This window comes from Plectropomus leopardus, chromosome 1 (assembly GCF_026936395.1).
Source record: "Plectropomus leopardus strain MGB_pleo_1.0 chromosome 1, ASM2693639v1, whole genome shotgun sequence".
Classification (NCBI taxonomy): Eukaryota; Metazoa; Chordata; class Actinopteri; order Perciformes; family Serranidae; genus Plectropomus; species Plectropomus leopardus.
The window spans coordinates 13353275-13367483 of NC_142176.1; the positions used below are offsets into that span (position 1 = coordinate 13353275).

The 14209-nt window shown below is 36.8% G+C and overlaps 1 protein-coding gene across 4 annotated transcripts in view; it reads left to right on the plus strand.

The window, feature by feature from the left end:
• scml2 (Scm polycomb group protein like 2) overlaps positions 1-14209 on the plus strand; it is a 29054-nt gene continuing 14845 nt past the window's right edge. For 3 of the 4 annotated variants that reach the window (XM_042492433.2, XM_088075863.1, XM_042492444.2), the window contains exons 1-7: positions 1-113; positions 5584-5672; positions 5972-6037; positions 7651-7721; positions 8583-8817; positions 9507-9595; positions 10052-10295. In XM_042492433.2, the coding sequence (XP_042348367.1) occupies positions 5651-5672; positions 5972-6037; positions 7651-7721; positions 8583-8817; positions 9507-9595; positions 10052-10295 (727 nt within the window). In that variant the 5' untranslated portion in view covers positions 1-113; positions 5584-5650. Of the gene's footprint in view, positions 114-3067; positions 3138-5583; positions 5673-5971; positions 6038-7650; positions 7722-8582; positions 8818-9506; positions 9596-10051; positions 10296-14209 lie in introns of all 4 variants that reach the window. The other variant, XM_088075857.1, reaches the window with a different exon arrangement.

Here is a 14209-nt window from a genome sequence, read left to right on the forward strand (position 1 = left end):
AAAAATGTGAATTACAGCACTGCGTGGTGGACATGCGCGGAGCTGCAGCGAATATGGCGGCTTGCATCTGATAGAAAGTGAGGAATCTCCCATCAAAATACCTGCTTCAAACGGTTAGTACGGCTCATATCTCATTATTACTCTCGTGTGCTGTCGGTGACGGCTTTCTCTCTTGTTTGCGATGAAAAGCGCTGATGTTTCCTGCAGTTTGTCCCCGCAGGCTGAGATAGCAGAGCGTGTTTATACTGTATTCTGTGCAGGCGGAGAGCTTGGTGCGTACAGTAGCCACATTAAACTCTGAGGATTTCCATTTGCTTTTTGTTTTTCTGGATTCCTGCAGAGGCTTAAACTGCACCTAAGAACACGTTTGTGCTCCTGCAGCCTCGTAGCATCGCGCTGTTTTTTGCAATGTAACGTTAGCAGTGTTTATAATGATCACTGTCCCGCCCACAAACTGTGACCAGATGAAAATGCGTCACAGACTTTTCTTCCAATTTAATTTCATCTTCTGCTGATTCAGTGATTTCCCTCTGAACCGAAATACTGGAAATGAAAGAGAGGAAATATGTTTTCAAGCACACGTGCGACCTGATGCCACGAAGGTGTGGTGCAACCTAGTAAATGTCTGTATCAAAAAACAGCTTTGATGATTTTTTTCTTTAATGACTAAGTTTTTTTCTGTGATATGAAACCATAACCCAAGTTTGCAGGCTGGAGGTGACGCCCTGCAACGGCTCACACTGCTCAGCCTCTCGGCGGTAATGTGATCCTTTCACCCTGCTGTCTCCAAACTGACAGACAACACAACGAGGCAGTGAGGATGATTTTGACTCTGGATTTGAAGGTTGAGATCAGTTTTGTATTTGCTCTCCTGCACCACAGAAAGATTTGCTCTATCAATATTTTATTAGGCTAAGTCTTTATGATTAAAATGAATTGCAGCAGTGATACAGTAACAAACAGAGCTGAAAAAATTATTGGTTGATTAGCCTAATAATGCAGCAAAATGGATTGTCATTTTAGTTAGGCCTATTTAATGCCAAACATTACTGCTTAACTGTGGGAATGTGCCAGTTTCCTCTTTAAATCATTGTAAAGTAGACATTTGTTGTTGTTGACCACAGGTGTATTTCAGTGGAGACATGCTCCCCTCATTGTCCAAAACATTTAGATTTTTCTCCCACAATGAAAACACTAACTTAGCAGAGGATTTTTATTTTGACAAAATTATTAACACCGTAAATCGATGCCAAAAAGGCACAAATTGGTGCATAATATATCATCAGAATGCAAGAAATGAAGTGTTTGATGCTTAACATTTTCTGGCAGAGGACCCCACAAATCCTCATATGCGTCCCCCCCCAATGTCCAAACGAAATCTCCACCCTTGAGTAAGAATGTCATATTTTACCAAGTTCCAGTTTCTCAGTTGAAGTGATTTGCTTCTTGCTGCCTGCAACTATTGTTTTCATCACTGATTAATCCTCCAATTTATCTTCACAGTTAAATTTGTTTTTCTATAAAATGTTTTTGCAATTTCCCAGAGCCAAATGTGACATGCAGAAGTGTTCAAAACTCAGATATTCAGTCACATAAAATAAACAAAATCAGCAAATCCTCACGTCGGATAGGCTAGAATGAGCACAGATGTGGCAGATAAATTATATAAATTTATATTCGAGGTACTTTAACTTTTCTCATGCACTTTTTACTTATATTTTACTACATTTCTGTGGGAAATATTATAGTTTTTAATCCAATACCATTATTTAGTAACTTAAGTCACTTTACAGATTGAGGTTTTTGGAGACAAACCATATGAGAATATTCAAGTCCAGCTGAAATTATTTGTCAATTGATTAGAAAATTAACAGGCAACTATTTTATAATTGTTTGAGTCATTTATCATGCAAAAAACACCGATGCTTCCAGCTTCTCAAATATTAGGACTTGCTGCTTTTTCTTTTAAATACTTGATTTTGTTTTTAAGTTATCAAATTGATGCAACATGGAAATGAACAGAATCTAAATGCTATGATTTGCTGATTTTCCTGTGTTTTATTTTACTGTAAATGTAATATTTTTTATTTTTCTGTACTTGAGACAAGGATTTTAAATCTGTTACCTCAGGCTCAACATTATTCACAAATTTCTGACATTTTATAGAATTAATTTATTATTTACCTGTATGGGTATTTGCCTGATCATTAGTTTGATCATTAAACTAATCAGTAGTTAAAGCCCCAGTATTGTATTATTCTGAGAAATCACCTACTCTGAAAATTATGCACCTTCAGATGAAATTTATGTGAAGTGAAACAGTGAAATGATAAAATGTTTATGTGAACATCAAAAAGTAAAATGCTTCACAATGCACTGCAGTATGAATTATGTGAATTATATTATTGTTTCAAATGTGGCAACATTATAACACAATATATTTGAGTAAAGTAAAAACTTTTACCCTTTTTTCACATGAGAAAATTACTCTGACAGCTCCTCCTGTCAAGAAAAAGTTACAGCCTCTCCTGAAAGCAGGTCTCAGGTCATTTTTCAGATCTTCTCACTGTTAAAGGTTTGTGCACATTACACTAATCCCAGATAAGTGGCTGCTTTAGTGCAAATGGAGGTTGTAAAAATGAAGTGCTTCCTGGTGTGCCGGGCGTTTTTTGTCTGACCCTCTTGAGCGAGACAGGCAGACCAGTGCAAACACTGACCCAGTCTGCAGCTGAGCGAAGAGCAGGGCTGGAATCCTTTTCATGTCGGCCAGCAGACGTCCAGCATCCACACGTCTTAATGGCTTTTTATGGCAGCTTGGAATCTTTATGGCTTCTTTGGGCTCAATGGGATTCACTGCAGAGACAGAGGGGTCTTCAGAGGGAGGGGCAGCCACAATACATTGCAGATGCTACGATTTTTAAGCACAAGGAAAAGGAGACATTGTCTGGCTTCTGGGGGGATTTTAAACTTTGAATTTCTGGATTTAATCACTTTTTTTTAAATTCTCTGGTACCTTGGATTATTTTTCGGCTTCATTTTGACCTACCACTATGTCCGGACTTTGCAGGGTGTGGGCCTATCCTCAGAGCTTCTGTAAACGTGGATGTCTGAGGCAGATTTTCAGCATAAACACTGTGGTAACCATTTCACTTCACTTCATTCATTTGTGCAGTGCATCAGGAGTAAATGTTAGTAGTGTTGCAAAATTGCAAAGTAAATCCTTTTTTTTTTCGGCCAAAGGAGTTTATATGGACTTAAGAAATAACATTTTTATACACTTGCTATTTCAAATAAACCAAATCAGCACGGGGGCACATGTTAATTATTGTGTGAATATTATTTTTAAACTCATTTGTGCTCATACCTTAATTTTTAATTTCTGTTGGTGAAAGTGATCTCTGGGTCAAGCACAATATTAAATCTGAAGAAATCTGTTCAGCATTTTTTTCAATTTTTTCTAAAAGACCTGTATCGATAAAAGTGTGATTTTTCATGTGATATAAACATTTCAAATTTGTAGTGTTAGATACTCGCCCAAAGTATGTTCATACCAGATTTCAAGAGTTTAGACCAATCAGAACAAATGTTGTGGCATTTTTCTTTATCACACTAAATATAGTCTTTGGGAAGGAGTGGGTTAATAGGATAATCTGTTTTTTATTGAGTTTTAACACACCTTTATGACTGCTGTATTTCTGATGTACAAAGTTAAAGTAAATTATAGAGCATTATCCGTTCATAACCAAGTTGTTGACAACAGATTAGATACAACAGGATTATGATAATGCAATCAGAAAAATATTAACAATTTTCCTGAGACAAACACAGCATGAAACCTGCAGCAAAATAAAGTATGTAGATGGAATATTGGCTTTAAATGTGAAATTAGCAATGCCCATAGTCAATTCGTTTCTACCTCAGACAAAATTTTTTGAAACGCATTATAAATACATGTATAAAGTTTCTTTTTATTTTTAAAGCTAATTTTCATTAGAGCTGGGCACTGTTACTGAAATAGGAACAAATGGTGCTTTTTGGAGACTGCTTGCAGTCATGCATTTATGCATATTTGGTGCTCTAATGAACAGAAGCAACACAGTGTGTGGTCATTGCAAGGGTTAGTGATAGTAATACATATTGGTGGCCAATTCTGGCCCTGACTGATTTTAAATATTCCACAGCTTGTTGCTCAAATTATGTGCCTGCGACACAATAGTTCACCTTGCATTTTATCTCTGTCAGGGTGGCAGCACTATCATACAGTTTTTAGATATGCATCAAGCAGGAACTACACAAGAGGAACTAATGTGTTTTTCATAAACACACGGTAGATAAACATATGAATGATTATGTTGCAACAGACATTTCCTGCTAGAGCAGAGATGACCACAGCAAAGAGCTGAAGTAGCACTGGAGATAAATATGAGGTCAGAAAGACGGTGGACTGTTATGTCAGACAGATGTTAAATGTAATGAAAATCAGGTTGACGATATTTTAAATGTCTACAGACGTTAGAATTGAATGTCATGTGAATAATAACATTATATAGATTTTGGGTTTTGTTCTCGTTACCTTGCGACCAGTGTTGGGGAAGTATATGGTTACATGTAACTAGTCACAGTAATTAAAATACAAAATAAATGCAATTTTATTGAGATATAGTTACCGAGAAAAAACATGTCATTAAAGTACAGTTTTTAATCAAAATGTTGGTGATTACAAAGAGCTTACATTTGAAAAAAAATATTTATATGTTGAATTAAACATGAATTCTGTTGCATTACATCTTTCTGCCATGTAGGAATGCCTTCTTTTGGCATATTTTTGGACAATGTGGCAGGTCAGCAAAGCCACAACATTTATGCACTTATGTTTTAAGGTTTTTTCAGCTTAATTGCCCTGTTTAAAACATTTGTTACTCAAAAAGTAATTAAATGTGATATGTTACATAACTTTGAAGAAGTTATTAAAATAATCACAAACCTTATTACATTTCTAACAGGGTAACTAGAAATCTGAAACCTATTATATTTCAAAAGTAACCTTCCAAAAATTGCTTACGACTAAATGCCATTCATCGTCAAGATAACGTTGGCATTAGATGTTTGAAGGATTTTGGTAACTTAACAAAACAATTTAAAACCAACAAAATACCAACATCATCTGTCATGAATATTTTAGATCAAAACTGACGTTGGCGTTAGCCTTTATCCTGACATTGAATTTAATTTAAGTGTTTTCACAATATCTAATCTGGTACCCATTTTAACAAAAAGTTTGGATACCCCTGTCCTAAGCCAGTGCTGAAACTGGTGCAAAATAGTGGAAAAAAGTGGAATTAATTTTTCGTTTTAAGTTTATAGCCTCTTAATTTTGATGGAGTGGTTTTATCAAAGAGTCATGTCAAAACAATCACAGCATTAAACCTAATCGTCCTGTCATCTTTTTACATTTAATGCCGAGAAATATCACAAGAAACCAGTTCAAAAACATGCTCGTATGAATTGATCACCATCTCCCAGCGTACATTATAGGTCTTTGCATTCTTGCATTTTAAGCTTTTGTATTTGTCTCCTCTGCAGAGTCTCTGTGGGTAACAGCCTGTGTGACTTCAGCTCCTCTGCAGCAGCACGTTTATCTTTGGTCATCATGGGTCGAACACCACACAGAGGTAGGTCGGCCTTCACAGGGCTGTTTTTTCTTTAAATCTGTACTGTCACAGTTACACATTTACAGACTGATTCTCTAATGCACTCATAGGCTTCAACACCATTTGATCACAAAACAAACACGGAAACATCAAAATGCTCAGTGACGCTTCCTCACACATCATTTGAATTTTTGGTGTTCATTTTTTTCTCAGAACTATTCCAATCGAATGTTTTATGTGTTCATTCTCACAGTAATTACAGTCTGTATATCAGTAGCTCCCACTTCCTGATGAGAAGTTCAATCATCTTTTGATTTCAGATCAAAAAGACGAGAAGGAGCGGCGGAGCAGCATCACAGCAGGATCTCCGCTCGACAAATCTAATGGTTGGCAACTCTGATCTCTGGCTTTTTTCTCTCCATTGTTGATCCTTTCATTAGTCGTCTGAAGCTTTTTGAATCAATAGCTTTTGTGATATTTTGTCTATTTTCAGTAACTTCTGATGCTTTTCTGGCACATGTTAAGATCTGCCTTCAGAGGGTTTAAGCAGCTCTTGATGAGCAGTTCCCTCAAATTTTTACTAAGATCACCATCATCTTCTACAAACAATCATATCTGTGCAGATTTAGCAACTGTGGTATGAACAACCATAAAATGGGTCATTTTTCTTTTAAGATGCAATTCATTTTATATCTAAACAGGTCTGCTATATATGATATTTTTTTTTAAAAAGTCTGAGTGTAGTGAAATACTGAGATTTTGGTGGCAGCCTACACATAAGTTTATAAAAATAAAAGCTATATTACATGAAAAATGATTGATTAGCTAACGTGCAAAAAATACATGACACCAACGGAAAAAAAAATCCACATCAGAAGAATTTTGTGTAATTTTGCAAAAATTTCACTAATATAGGCAGGACAGCATGAAAGTATGATAAAAAAACCCAAATCATGAGCATGTTAATGATCCCTAAAAACTGCACTGTTTTAAAGGCATTCAACCATTTATTACTCTATTTTTAAATGAGGAGAAAATTCTCTCATACAAGTTAATGAAACAACCATTTATATAAAAAAATTAATTAATTAATTTAAATATATATTAAAAAAATAGGAATGCACAATATTATCACCACCTCATCAGTTAGCTATCAACAATATATTTTTTTAATTGACAAAGTGAACATGTATTGAACATAAACCCTAAGTTCAAGTATTTTTGTTATTTTGCATTATGAATTAATGTATACACTGAAAAACATTGTATTTTATGTCTCCATACTGGTGAGCCATCATGATAAGAGTATGCATAATAAAATGTTTATTTCAATACAGAAGAGTCATATATGGGAAAGCTGCTACCTCTACATTAAAGTCACTGGATGCTGTAAACCATTGAGCCCTCAGGTTCATAACCGCTGACCCTTACAGCACCTACCACTGCCACCTTTATCAAAAGGTCGGCCGGCTACATTTGGCTGTGAGGCGGGATCGGCATTGGTTTTTAGTCATCGATAAAGCTTTGAAACAGATGCTTCCACTGTATATTTCACACATTCCACATTCCCCAAATCAGAACTGAACCAGGAAAAATGTCATTTAATAACAATCCTTTGAATAATCTTCAAAGGAACCTAAACTTGGACTCTCTTCCACCATTACGGCTGTTCAAATGCCCTATTTCAGATCTTGTTTTAATTGAGTGTAAATGATTTTAATTATTCTTCTACACCATAATATGTTTGTTATCCTTTATTTTTATTCTTAGCTATTTACGTTGGTATTATTGTTTGTTGCTTTATATGATTTTATTTCTATTTCTATTATTTCTCTATTTCTTTTTAACTCTTATTTATTTGCTTGTTGATTGTTTTTAATGTATTTGTTTATTGATTTCCCAGGCCTTAAATAAAGGTTTTAATGGATAATTTCTCACAACAATCTTCTAGTGATGCTAATTAGGGTTTTGTTTCTGTCTTTTTTTTTGTTGTTGAAAGAACCGTTCAGTTGGGAAGACTATTTGAGGGAAACATCCTCCACTGCAGCTTCGCCTACTTGCTTCAAACAGGTAACTCATCATCAGGATGCTTTTTAAACCATAATTTTATTTATTCTCCTTATATTGTTTTCTTTAAATTTGTGTATTTTTGATATTGGTAATAATGTTACAGTCTGCCATGATTGAGAGTAAGCATGCCATTTCTGATTTTTTTTATGTTAAGTGAAAGGTGTGCTGATACAGTAGGTCTGGTGATATTCTTTATCTTTCTTTGTGTCAACAAAGACCAAAAGCAACAACAAATACACCCATCTGTTAAAAACTGTTGTCTGCGGAGCTACAGCCTGATATACAGCTTTGTATACAGCTTACTCCTCTGTGCCACATGGCTTCTTTGTTGTCCAAAAACTAAAAACACATCAATGAGACACACAATTGTAGTGAGTGACATTTTTTCATTATGATCAGCAAGGCCATTATTTTTAAGTATGGCGTAATAAAGTTGTACTGTAAAGCCATGGCTGAAATTATACCCAGACAAACTGTGTATTTACTCCTGTTAATGCCCAGCTTTTTTTAAAAAAAGAAAGAAAATAATTTAGATTTTTTTTTTAAATGAAAGTTTATATCTTTGACCCCTTTTTAAGTCTTTAGTAGGGACAAATGGACTGAGTGCAGCAGCTGAAGATGTCTCCAGCTAGTCTTTATTCATTGTAAATTAAGTTGAAGTCTCAGTGTGCATGGTACTCTAACCTGTCAGATTATATCAATCAGGGAGCTGACGTCGAGCGAAATGTGTTAACTGTGCTGTCTTAAATCCGATCCCTCATGTCTCCTTTAATATTTGATCATATTGGAGTAAATTTTAATGTCATAAGTGTCCTCACATTATATGACAGTGACTGAATGTCCCTGTGTGTCCCTCTGCAGTCCAGAGTCCCCCCCTCCAATGACTTTAAAGCGGGTATGAAACTGGAGGCACGGGACCCTCGCAACTCTAACTCTGTGTGCATCGCAACGGTGATGGGCATGATGGGTACTCGTCTGCGCCTGCGTTTGGATGGAAGTGACAACACCAATGACTTCTGGAGACTGGTCGACTCGTTAGAGATCCAGCCAATAGGAACCTGCGAGAGAAACGGAGACATGCTGCAGCCACCACTCGGTGAGTGTCTCTGAAGTGGTAGACAAAGATATTTGTCTCTTTTTTTGATAGGAGAAATAAATATCTTGCTCTTAGTTAATGGTTGTGTATAAAGACCAAGAACCACAGTTTCTGGAACTGCCTTTCCGCATTTTATGGCAAGGCATCAGACATGGTTATACAAAAACCTTGCTGAAATCAAACTGAGACAAAACATTCTTAAAGTCTCTGTTGTATAAAAGTTTTTTGTATCGTCCAGAGAAAATACCAGAATGAGAAGAGAAGTGAAGCAGAAATAGGATAAATAAGATGCTTAGCTTCCCATTAAGACACAGAACATCCCCCTCTTATATGAATGTGCACAAATTCCAGTCAACTCTGATAAAAATACACCAACACTTTCGAAAGAAATAAAAATGAAGAAAAGTAAGTAAAGATCCCTGCTAAATACATAGAGAGCGCAGCAATTGAAAGATGCATACACAGGTAAAAAAAAAAATTGAATTCAGTGTCTTGCTCAAGGGCACTTCAACATGCAGACTGGAGCAGCCGGGGATTGAACCGCCAACGTTCCTATTAGTGGACGACCTGCTGGACCTCTTGAGCCACAGTATGGGTAGTTCAGTCCAGTAGACATAGCAAGTTGTGCTCATTGACAGACACCACCATCACCTCTGTCTTTAATTTTAAAAATCCGATCTTGTGTTCAGGTTTCAGGATGAATGCCTCTTCGTGGCCCATGTTCCTCCTGCGGACGCTGAGTGGAGCAGAGATGGCCCCTGCCTCTGCTTTTAAAAAGGTAATGACAACTACAAGAAGCTACCGAAGGCCAGTATTACGATTTTTTTTTTGTATTGAAGTCACCCATTCCATATATATATATGTGTGTGTGTGTGTGTGTATGTGTGTGTGTGTGTGTGTGTCAACTAATTGAATTGTTTCTTCAGATGTGATTCTAATTAATTAATACAACTATAAATCTTGATTTAAATATATTAAAAGTAACTAGTTTTCTTTTTGTTAATGTCATCATTGCAGTAATCAGCACATTCACAAGGGGGAGCCACTTATATGTCGCCGTCATGCATGCCAGTAAATACACAGAAAAGTAGCTTTTGTTCAGATGTTTTTGTTCAATACAAATTGTGTTTAATTATTAGTTAACATCTACAAATACTTAAAAAAAAACAGAGATTCTGTGATTGTACTGTTTGAATTTGCGTGCTTATGCATATGTTTGTGCGTGTGTGTTTAGGAACCACCCACCCCACCAAAAAACTACTTCCAGGCTGGAATGAAGCTGGAGGCAGTGGACAGGAAGAACCCCTACCTGATTTGCCCTGCCACAGTGGGAGAGGTCAGAGGTCAGGAAATATTTGTCATGTTTGACGGCTGGCGAGGCGCCTTTGACTACTGGTGCCCCTTCGACTCCAGAGACATCTTCCCCGTCGGCTGGTGTGCCCTGACAAAACACAGCTTACAGCCGCCTGGAAACTTCTGTAAGTGCTCATTTCATTTTTGTGATTTCCTCTCTGTGCATTATGGGGAGTTAGCCTTCTGGAAATTGTGATTTTTATATGTTTTGATCAATTTCTGTGTCACAATAACAACAAACAGACAACATACAATAAAAGTTACACTGATACCACAGGTCTCCACTATATAGCAGATTATGTGATTATAGTTTGGATCTTTTTCTTGATTTAAAACATTTTTAATTAATGTTAAGATCCATATTTATAACAATGGGGTGTGTTATGTGAAAACATAACTCATGTTCAAATGAGATAAAACATAATAATGTTTAATATTATTTGCAAATAAAAAAAGAAGAAAAATCATAAAATCCAGAACAGGTTGTTTAATCCCTCAGATATCTTTATGGTTATCATCCTAACAGTCAAAAGATGCTCATGTATGACACTCAGGCCAATATTAGTTTATCACGCTGACTTCTTTAGTTGTCTGTGTGTTGGTGGTGAACAGGTGTTTTATTTCAGATCTTATGTAACATCATCCAGTTTTCACCACTAGAGAGCAGCAGAGTGCAAACTCTGTTGTCTGTTTCATCATTACAAACTGTAAACTGTGAACTCTGCGGCGGACAGTTCAGCTCATACCTGTAGAGTCCACTTTAGATGTCAATTGTTGGGAGCTGTCACTTCTCCTTAGTCATCCCTGATACCAGTTGTCATAGTTCTCGGCCGCAGCCTCGAACCATTATCGAAACAGAGAGGCCTCGCTCAGAGCTTCTGAGTCTTTACATCACAGTGTGTCTCAAACAGTTGATCAGATTTAGCCTCCTTTATCGATAAATATGTGGCAAATCCACCGTGGGTTAAAAATGCTGAAGAAATGAAGATTAACCAAGTCAGTTTGCTAATTATGAAATCTGATTTTTATTTGTGAATCTCGTCTATATGTTTAGTTTTCCTCCGCTGTGTGTTGGTTCGGTTGTCTTTGTTGGTGCGTTTGTGACCCGCAGCTCTGACCTCCACATTCATTCTGCAGAGTTCCCTGAAGATTCAGCACGCCGGCTTAAATAGATTCCACTTTCTTATCTTTTTCTCATATATTAATCCACTGCTTTACATAACCACAGGCTGTTTTTTTAATGTGTGATTGTTTGGGCTGTTTTTGGCTCCATGCTGTCCGTTTGAAAGATGTGGCAAAGCAGCTTGGCAGTTGGAGCAAAACAACAATCACAGATTTTCTCACAGAGATACACATTTATTCATGTATGCCCAGAAACAAAGAAAATCAGGTTATAATAAACCTCTGAATAGTTTTGCCTTTGCTGGTGTCATCTAATTTAACTGAGAAACGTCTCGGTCTACATAAAGGAAGTCTTATGTCACCCGTTTTGCATCCAAAAAGCTGTTTTTTCCCAAGAAAATACGTATGTAAGATGCAGTACAGATTGAAGTTAAACCCAGTCATCAGAAAAAATGTTGGCATTGTATGTTTCTGCAAACTACGGATATTTTACATTTGCTCTTGCTTTGAAACCTATTGTTTCAATAGCACTGTGATTAACGTGTTTAGGTTTAGGCACAGACGACATGCTGGTGATGCCATCATCCTAAATGGAATAATGAATCAGAAACTTTTCAGTTTTCCTATTTCGTTGTAGCATTTCGATTACTATTTGTTTATGTTAAATGTGGTTGGTGACTCAAATACTTTTATGAATATTATAACTAATGTGCAGATTTAACCTCTGCTTTTGCCATTTCAACCCACTCTGACATTTGGCAAGGAATATTTAGAATATCAGCTGTTCAAATGCTTGTAAAATAACTGGTTTGAGCATTTTTTTAAAGGCAGTTTCTTGCCATATATCACAATGTATAAAATGTGCAAAATTGTCTGGAGTCCTCTCAGATAACAAAAACTGTTAACCACTTTCATCTCTGTTATTTTATATACTCTTAATTTTTCTGCGGTCCCCATGCAGGAGCCCTCAGCCTCACTTATGCAAAACATTCCCTGTACGTGTCTGCCCAAATTGGAGCCTCAGTTGATATTATTAATGTGTGAAGGCAGTATTGAATTATTGTACTGTAATTATCAATCAGGATGTAATTATATGGCAATTACACTCAGCAGTTTCAGGAGTATGTCACCATGGGATTAGCACTAATGCTGAAGCTTAATGTTCAAGGTTTAGCTGTTTAGTTTCTTCAGCAGATATGTCGACGTTTGTCATCCATCAAAATCACTTTGAAAAATGGCTTTGGAGGGAATCTGTGGATTCTGAACCTTTGAAAGGGGTTTAGCAGGTGCAGTAAATATCAATCATCCTCATGTTTGCTGTTACGTTACATTAGCGCCCAAGCTTCCATATCCTTTACCCCGATGTTGGTGTCCAGTGCTCAGGAAACACATGGCTCTGAATGTGTGTGTGTGTGAGTGTGTGTGTTTGGGTTTCCTCCACTTTGTTGATGGATGGCAGTAGTTACGTGTCGTCAGTCCTCGGGCAAGTCTTCAGCCTCCACCCCGTGTTTATGTACCGGTACACCAGAGAGATGTTAATGTCTGCTTCAGATGTAGCTGCATACAAGACGGTCTGGCCAACAAAATGCTAATTCCTGTGTGTAAAGGGAGCTGTCATGATGTGACATCTTTATATCCGCCTCTAGAGCTCACTGGGGGCCGGTTTATAGTGTTAGGCAAGTTTCATTTTGCTCTTGGATTAGTCTAATGACTGCTTCACAAAAATAAAGACTGACTGATTTTAAAGGGATAGTTCACCCCAAAATCAAAACTACATATTTTTCCACTCAGCTGTAGTGCTATTTTTCAATCTATATAAAGTCATCTCCAGCTGGCTTTCTGTCAGCTCCCCTAAACTTTTGCTAAAATTAGGCTTTTGTATCTATTTTGCCAGAACTGGTGGTGCTTTTTGTGGTTGGTTTTGGACTGTGGTGGCGTGTGGCTGTATCATCAGGATGATGAAATCAGCTTGCCAGTTTGAAAAATCTCCTCCTGGCGACTTCTAGCTGGCTAGCTGCTGGCTAACTAAGTTCAAGTTTTCAAATGTTAACATCATTAAACTCGGGGTCGACAGATTATCGGCCTGGACGATTATTGGGGCCAGAATTTGGCATTTTGCTGATTATCTGTATTGACATTTTATTTTAATGATCGCCAATAGAATTAATTAATTAATTAATGCAAAAAAGAAGTGTCAGCATGGGATAAACTTTTACTTTGTAAAACTGTAAGGATATATTTTTATTTATTCATTTTTATTTAAATTTTTACTTGACTTGATTAAAAAAATGCAGGGAACTTGCTGTGCTTTTCAGTTTTTAATAAACATTTACTAAAGACATTTAAATAAAATTTTGTGTTGGAGTTTGTTATATTACAAATTCTGAATATTGACAGAAAGATTTTCATTTTCACTGTAAGTGCACATCGGCTCCAAATATCAGTTATCAGTCTCATTAACTACTAATAATCAGTATCGGTATGGGCCCTGAAAAATCACTATGAGTCGACCCCTACATTGAACATCAAGTAAAAGATGGAGAAGCATGGACACCAGCTAAATGCTGGACAGTGCCATTTAGCTAGACTCCCTTTCTATTTGCAGAGTTTACAAATCAGAGGACTCTAGTGAGAGAGAGAAGGTGAGGAGGAAGATGTTTTCATATATAAACATAGTAAAAGATGAACTAGCATCCTGCTAACCATTGTACAGGCGCTTATCAGGAACATTTACTCACAGAAACTTGGCTAAATCCTGCACAGCGCCATGCAGCCAAGCCGCTCCTTTTCTAAATGCCAATCTGTTGGAGGAAGGGACTCTGGCAAGAGAAGGGGAGGAGGAGTGTGCTTTATGGTGAATAATGACTGTCAGTGGGAATGTGAGGTGATGCATGTTTCCCTCTGTGCAGTGATTTTG